General features: G+C 42.5%; 1 protein-coding gene across 3 annotated transcripts; it reads right to left on the reverse strand.

The window, feature by feature from the left end:
- Nucleotides 1-2,452: 2,452 nt before the first annotated feature.
- On the reverse strand, nt 2,453-5,632 carry tmem230a (transmembrane protein 230a). Of its 3 annotated transcripts, none has more exons than XM_084694175.1 (4): nt 5,436-5,632; nt 4,819-4,934; nt 4,445-4,567; nt 2,453-3,480 (listed from the first exon to the last, which is right to left on the reverse strand). In XM_084694175.1, exons 2-4 carry the CDS (start codon nt 4,918-4,920, stop codon nt 3,340-3,342), a joined length of 366 nt encoding a protein of 121 aa, XP_084550301.1. In that variant the 5' UTR covers nt 4,921-4,934; nt 5,436-5,632; the 3' UTR covers nt 2,453-3,339. The 3 variants fall into 3 exon arrangements, with proteins under 3 accessions (XP_084550301.1, XP_084550302.1, XP_084550300.1); XM_084694176.1 differs by lacking the exon at nt 5,436-5,632 and adding an exon at nt 5,090-5,425; XM_084694174.1 differs by lacking the exon at nt 5,436-5,632 and having other exon boundaries at nt 4,819-5,424.
- Between the last annotated feature and the right edge of the window lie 2,315 nt (nt 5,633-7,947).

Here is a 7,947-nt window from a genome sequence, read left to right on the forward strand (position 1 = left end):
GAGAGAGAGAGAGAGAGAGAGAGAGAGAGAGAGAGAGAGAGAGAGACAGAGAGAGAGAGAGAGAGAGAGAGAGAGAGAGAGAGAGAGAGAGCCAGGTGAGCAAGAGGACACAAACCAGCCATGGTAACACTCCCTCGGCACGGCCCTCATCCTGTTTCCTGACACCGCGGCAACTGACAAACACTGAGGACATAAAAAACACCCAGCTCTCTCTCTCCCTCTCTCTCTCTGTTTGAACAGCCTTCACCATCAGGGCGGTGGCTCACTGAGATTTGTCAACAGACTGCGACAGGGTCACTGATGGCGAGATCCTTTCAGCAGGTTTTTAAGTCTCCTCAGCCAAATGGGCCCAGCTATCGATTTAGAATACTAACCTATTTAGCTCCCTCTGACCCACGGCAGTGTAGGTTGGGGTGCTGCTGCAGCAGATGCTGCAGCCAGATGTGCTGTTAAGAGATGGGAATAATCCAGCTGTCATTACGAGAGAACTGGAACTCTTCCAGACACATCTAATAACAGATCATGACATCAAAAAGAGATCAATCGGATCGACGTCATATTTAGTAGACATACAAGGATTTGTCCTCCAATGCCGTGTGTGTGTGTGTGTGTGCCAGGAGGGTGGTGTATGTGTGTGTGTGTGTGTGTGTGTGTGTGCCAGGAGGGTGGTGTATGTGTGTGTGTGTGTGTGTGTGTGTGTGTGCCAGGAGGGTGGTGTATGTGTGTGTGTGTGTGTGTGTGTGTGTGTGTGTGTGTGTGTGTGCCAGGAGGGTGGTGTGTGTGTGTGTGTGTGTGTGTGTGTGTGTGTGTGTGCCAGGAGGGTGGTGTATGTGTGTGTGTGTGTGTGTGTGTGTGTGTGTGTGTGTGTGTGTGTGTGTGTGTGTGTGTGTGTGTGTGTGTGTGTGTGTGTGTGTGTGCCAGGAGGGTGGTGAATGTATGTGTGTGTGTGTTTTAAGGCTGACAGCCTTCTTTGAAGCCACAGTTGAAATTGTTGGTGGAATGTAACATTCAACCCACAAATAGACTGTCAATAACACAAGCAATTATCACAACTAACATCTCATTACTCATGTAATTTACATAATCATTGTACAATCATGAAATCCGCCGGTCTACAATTTAGATTTACACCTGTTTGGAATCACAAGGCACTGCAGAAAAGTTATACTGTCATGCCGGTCGCCTCCACACAAATTGCACTAAAGAAAAAATTAAAACCTCATAAGTTGACAGTTGGATAAACTCCTTATCAGAAAATAGTATTCAAAAGTCTGAGATAAAACCTGCATTCAAATACGGTATCTCTACCCTGTGTGTCAATTTCATTTGGTCAACACACACTTGGTAGGGGACTTACATTGCATACAGTCGCTTTTGACCCAGTGGATGAAACTACTTCAAGGAAGCGAGGGTAAAGTCTATCCACTGAAAAGGGTTACAATATGGGAGACTATGGAGTAGGATTTGAGTTTAGAAATGACTTCACAAAGTCCGGTTAAATACATAGACCCTTAGTGCACTGAACCCGACACCCACAAAAAAAACAAATATACTGTGGACCTTGGATCTTCATGTCTGTCATATGAAAACCCCATATGCTCGTTCATATTATAGGCAGTATAGCTTACGACTGTTACTTTACCTTTAAAGTTTGTGGAAGTTGATGGTAAAACAATTACTTCAAAACAAGCACTGTCCATCCACTATTTATTCAGATATAACCAGGTCAAAAGCAGACAGTATTGAAGGCATGTACTTGTATTTCAATAACATCAAAATAATTTGGAAAAGTTAATAAAGACTTGAAACAGACTTTGAAGTCGATTTGAAGTTGCAGTCCGTTTTGCTCTTACCGATTGTTGTTTACACTTCAGAGAACAAGAGTCGCAGGTCTGTCCATTTAAAGAGCATCCACTCTGCAAGTTGAACGGCGAAACTCCCGTTGCAATATCCAATATTTGAATGGTGTCGTTTTATTTTATTTTATCTGACCACTCGATTTAAAAAAGTTTCGAATGAGTGTTAATAGTAAATTGAAGCCCTTTTGTATTTTGACGTCTATGTAGTTTATCTTTGTATCAACAAGTTACTCCTTTAGGATTCGTTGGGTTTTCTTCACGGTCGTAACAAAACCGCTCGCGACGCACTTGATGCCTCGAGGCTTCCTGCTCGCGCACTTCACTCCTCTCAATTCCACTCCTGGGTGACCAATCATCTCTCTCTATTCCTCTGTCTTACACTCTCATTTCCATACTTCTGTGTGAAATGTTGTTGGTTCCTAAATCATTGACCAGGGTAAGCATTTTGACTTACTCTCGATCACTTTGGGCTGTCCTCAAGAAATATCTTGATCTTTGATGAGGCCGTTTTTGAGGATTTTCGTTCCCCGTTGAAACCACTAGGGGACGTACTTGGACTGAAGATAATGGAACAAACGCGCAAATTTACAACGTTGTACCTTTATGTTTTTATTATTGTTCAAGGTAAAATAAAAAAATACAAGAAAGCACATCATCTAATTTCTGTACATGAATGTATACTGTAAAATCCTGCTAATAGTTACGCTCTCCACATAACTCTTCGGAGGATGTTTGGCCTAGAACAATCACTTAAAATAAATCTGGTCAATAACAAGCATTGCACATTTGATAAATATATTTGGAAATATATACTGTAACCCTACCATACCATATATTCTGTCAGTCTCAAAATACTATTGATTGAGTGTGCATTCTAATGAATGCTGTGTTCAATTCTGGAGTATGATGTCATACTCTCAACTGCACCAAATAGTTATTCTAAAGCAAAACCCAACACTTGGTTTGCATGAAGCCGATAAAGTGAGTGCAAACCATCTTGAGTTTTTAGTGTACACTTGAAAGGCGTTGCATACTACAATGTCATAACATAAATAGATAGCACAATGTCATATTATACTAACTTTTACCTCTTCCTTAGCCTATACTATAGCTCCTTGAAGCTTGTAACCACCATATGAGTTAATCATATTCATGACACTTGTGGATAATTATGATGAGGTAAAAATGTAAAGTAGCAGCAAGATACAGCAGGCATTTTTCAGTTACTTTCATGAAAATAAAGAAAATATTAGCATAGGGCTGTATAGTGCACCTTTAAAGCCAAAGATAAGGTTCCATGTTTTGACTCAGCAATAAAACCATGAGCTAGTCAGTTTAAGCCACTTTGTGATGCAGTTTCCCACTCCAGGAAACATTGACTGTAAACAGCACAGGACAGTCTCATGCAACGGGGCGAATCGACCCGCCCGGCGACCGTCTGATTGGCCGGCGATCTGACCCATACCGACTTATGATTGGCTCAGTCATCAAAATCCGGGATGTCATCATAGGAGTAACCTCGGTAACCCTTGGAGGCGTAGTACGCGATTCGCAGGTGGTAGAACCCAGGCAGGAAGACGAGAACTCCGATGATCAGAACTGGGATTGTGCGGTCCGGGTACTAGAAGTAGAGGAAGAAAAATACAGTTGAGCCTTCAAAATCTTCTTCCTTGCTTACCTCTGCAACCTTCTCAGATAAGATGGGGTGTCAGGTGGCTGAGCGGTTAGGGAGACAGGCTATTAATCAGAAGGTTGCCGGTTCAATTCCTGGCCTTGAAAAATGATGGTGTCCTTGGGCAAGGCACTTCACCCTACATGCCTCGGGGGGAATGGCCCTGTACTTACTGTAAGTCACAGACCTTCAAAGTCTTCTTCCTTGCTTACCTCGGCAACCTTCTCGGATAAGAGCGACAAGGGGACCTACTCAAACCGATATCGTACACATCAGGGCAGCACTAACCCATATGGGCTGCTTTCAGGGGCCAGACTGAGGGGCATCTGAGAAGCCCTCTGGGACACTGCTTGTAAAAATGTTTTAAAAAAATAAAAAGCTGTAGATATAAACCCTAGATTTGATTAGGACACGGTCTGAGATGAACTGTAATGTACGGCTGAGCCGAAGGTGAAAGCCCCGCTTAGGATTTATCTCAAACCGAGAGCCTTACTGAGGATTAGTGTCCGGGGTTTGGGAGTTGAAGCGTATCGATCTCTTCCGGAGAGAGAGAGAGCCAACACTATGCTAGCAAGGGTACGCCCAGGGTATTTCACAATATTTCACAATAACATACAACACATTGTCGCTTCTGCATGGGATGGGATCAAACAGCAGTAAGTCATTCAGCAAACAAGACGTTTATCTGGATTGCTTGGCCTATAGTTCCATTGGGCAAGGTAGTGAGTGATATTTCAGTACATTGTTTGCACAAGACAAAGCTAGTAGAGTTATTATTATTATTCTCTGAGCTAGAACATACACGTATGTTTGTCTGCTTGCTATTTCTTTGGCATACAGTTTAATTTCAGTTGACAAGGCGATGATTCACTCTGTCCACTAGAGGGCAGAGCCTCTTTAAATATGGACTCACCTCAACTTTTATAGACCCGGACAAAAGTAGCGAGCCAATTATGATCAGGAAGGAGCCAATCAGGAAGAGAAACGTTGCCAGGGCGATGGCCTTGTATGGTACTTTCGGAGGGCTTTTCTTGAACTGTTGGAAAATAATTGACAATTTACCATTATAAAATTATCAAAGTGGGTGTCCAACGGTGACACTTGTAGAGAATGACCCAAGCATATATGCGTGATTGTTAACAGTATTGTTGGCTAAACGTAATCTTTTTTTTATTAAATATGTGTCATTTTGGTGCCCTGCAGGTCACAAAAAGACTGTCAAGTCTTCTTCTCTGCGAGGAATGACATGAATTGCGGTGATTGTGAGGGATTTTTTTTTTTTTTTACCTGCAAGTCAATATAGCCATCCTCACTGTCGGCCAATCTGGAGTACTTGACTTTGTTGCTGGGTAACCCACCAACGGACACATTGAGGCGTGCAGGCATCATAACAAAAAAAGCAGCTAATAAAAGCAAAAGAAACGGCATGTGTGTCACATGAAAACGGCCTTGTGTACTGTGTTGACTGAAAAGACAGTCAAGCCGTACCTTGCACTACGATATTCAGCATAGGTTGATGACTCTACACTTAAGTTTACACGTACTAGTAAGTTTTTACCCTGTGTTTACATATGCCACGTTGTGCATAATGACTCAGCTGGTAATATGACATTATTAGAGATAGAGCGACTCGTCGGGAACGTTTCAGGTTGCCATCTAGTGCTAACAGTTGTAGAAATGCTGTACAAAAGGACAACGTAAGAGCAAGACTTTCTATCGCCAACTTCCAACACAAACTACGTCATACCCGTTGCATGCTCCCAAGTACCTTGGGTTTGCTAAGCTATCAATATGTCATTCGTTTCAACAGGTTTCGCTAGCATGCTGGCTAGACAGCTTCGCCAAATCACATGATTCACAAGTGATCTGCCGTGGCCACGTAAGCTAAATAAACAAGACCTCACCTGAATACTACTTTGTTGCAAATAGCATTGACCCAAGTGCTCAAATCCCTCAAACTGATTGTTTGACCATTGCAGTGACAAACAAATACAAAGTGAGCGTCAGACGACGATAAGAGGCTAGATCCTGCTAGCTAGGTAGGCTAGCTAACATGTTTGTGTCGACTACGTTCCTCTTCTGAATACACCCACTGCGCAGGCGCATGGTCTTTTTAGTTTACCTAACCCCATAGCCATAGAAAAATGGCTCTTCCTAAACCTAATTTCAATTCCATAATACTTTCACTGGACTGTGATTGGCTTTGGTAGATCGAGTCCGCACAGATTTTTATTTATTCATCCCAAAACCACTTCCATAGACCTCAAATATGGTCGTGGCAAGACATGATTTCTGCAAGTATTTCAGCAACTTTGGCTACCTTATTTAAATAACACCAATCAAATTCTACCCGGACCATTAGACAATAATAGGTTGTTACTTTCATCCATCTGAAGAAACAGTTCGTATTTTCATAATGTTAGGGCGATATTCCAGTATGCTGAAAGTGATGGTTAGAGCAAGCCGTTTGTCCTAGGGTGGCCTTTTAATAAACGTTCTCCAACTTCGCTCGTTCTCTTTTGGTCTATCTTTGTGTCTCTGCCCCCCAGCAGTACAATTTAATTACACTCAGTGTGCACATGCACATTCAAAGCTTAATTTCCACACCCAAGTTTTAATGAATTTAATCCACCATTTCATTCTGAACACGTCCAGTAGGCTACAGTCCCATTGTACGATGACCGAGTCTTTTAACCCAACGAAGAGGCCTCTCAGGTGTTAAATCCAACTTGGGGAAATTCAATTAGCAGTGATGGAATCCTTGGAGGGCATACCTCTCAGCGTCGGGCTACAAGATGAAGAAGCATCTTTCAGGTGATGTATCTAGTTGTCTTGACTGTGTCGTATCATGAACCCCCCTGGTCTTTCCTCTGCTCCAGATCCAATCTGTTGCACAGTGGCTGAAGGGAGTGATCAATTTCTCGGGTGAACTATCAGAGTCTATCACTTTGCTTCAGAGGGGAGGGAGGGGGGGGGGGGGGTTACAGGCTATCAAGCAGACTGAGAGAAAGGTAGTGTGTGCTGCATATTAATGGAGGAACTCTGAGAGGTTCAATATTGACGTGCTGTGGTTGTAAGTGCTTTAACAAGCTGGGGAGATTGCGTGTGCGTAAGTATCGTGTCAAACCGTTGATGTGTGTGGCTGTGTGTGTGGGTGAGCATAACTGACAGGAGAGTTTTGAAGTAGGACTTTAGCACCATGGAGTTTACAGACTTTCTAATAACGGACCATGGTGCGAGATGTGGTAGTATGACTGGGATCATGACGCGAATACAAAACAAGTCCAACATTTCTAAGATGCTTAAGACAGCAAAATCAAAATGACTTTTTTCCTCCCATCCAATATATATCTCGGTCGCAGTTTCTCAACTTCACCCCAGGTCATGAGAAGTCACTATTGCATTTATGTTTTAAAAGTTTTATGACTTTGTCTTTGGTTTCTGATTATGGCTCTGCTTTTTATGGGATGTATCCAGGACATGTGCTCAGTGAGGCTTGTCTCTGCTTGGAAATGCGTGAACAATTAGACACACTAATCTTACAGGACCAGTCTTCTCCGTTCTATGAATAACTTAACATTTATCCACCTGAAGCAGATAAGATTTTTTTTTTCTGCCAAGTGGGAATAACGGTGTTTGCATTCCCCTGGCAAAGGAGATTTAGTTTTACCAAAATGTAATCAGCTTAGAAGTCGGGAATTGTTGGGGGAATTCGGTTGTAAGAGGGTGCCAAGCTCAAAGTAATCATTTCTTCCTGAGATGGGTTTGCCTGGGGGTTTAAAACATGACCTTTCCTTCAATGAGGGAGTCTCCATTTCATCTCTGTGGCATTAGAAAAGTGGCATGGACATTAAATCATTAGGTATTGTTTCATAAAAATGGCAGGCAGGAAGTGTGAGAATGTCTGTTTAGACACTGAATACTTTATTACAACGTAAATTATGGACCTGCGACAGTTGGCAGCAGTCACAATATTTGGATAGGCAGTTCGATATTGTGTAACTTGACCCATATGGAACAGTAGCTTGGCCAATTGACCTTCCCACTTTTTGCAGAAGTGTATAATGCAAGCACTGACATGGGATCTTTGTGGAGTTGAGCCAAGACGAAGTAAACGAACTATACAGTGGCTTGTTGGAAGAGAAAGAAATGATTTAATATGCCCTTCACAGCCCCTGGCCTTGCACTAAACAAATAACACACAGGGCAGCCGTGTAAGACCCTTATTATTCTGTTTGACTACCACACACTGCAATTCTATCACTTGTTGCTATGCTTCTCACAATGGCTGTCTGGACACAAGGCTAAGGGTCCTTATTTCACAGTGAAAAGTATACATTTTTATATGATCAGTAGCACTAAAGTCAGTATAGCACAGAAACCTAGCGTCCTATCTTTTCCTGCCACCCACCCAAA

Source organism: Hypomesus nipponensis, chromosome 27, assembly GCF_054491055.1.
Source record: "Hypomesus nipponensis isolate SF chromosome 27, ASM5449105v1, whole genome shotgun sequence".
In the NCBI taxonomy this organism is placed as follows: Eukaryota; Metazoa; Chordata; class Actinopteri; order Osmeriformes; family Osmeridae; genus Hypomesus; species Hypomesus nipponensis.

Bases quoted from the DNA above. Each gene is read 5' to 3' on its own strand.
- tmem230a (XM_084694174.1), bottom strand. From the start codon at position 4,959: ATGCCGTTTCTTTTGCTTTTATTAGCTGCTTTTTTTGTTATGATGCCT. The intron at 4,568-4,818 runs GTAAAAAAAAAA...ATTTTCCAACAG, and splicing joins ATGGCTATATTGACTTGCAG to TTCAAGAAAAGCCCTCCGAA. The intron at 3,481-4,444 runs GTGAGTCCATAT...CTCTACTTCTAG, and splicing joins CCGGGTCTATAAAAGTTGAG to TACCCGGACCGCACAATCCC.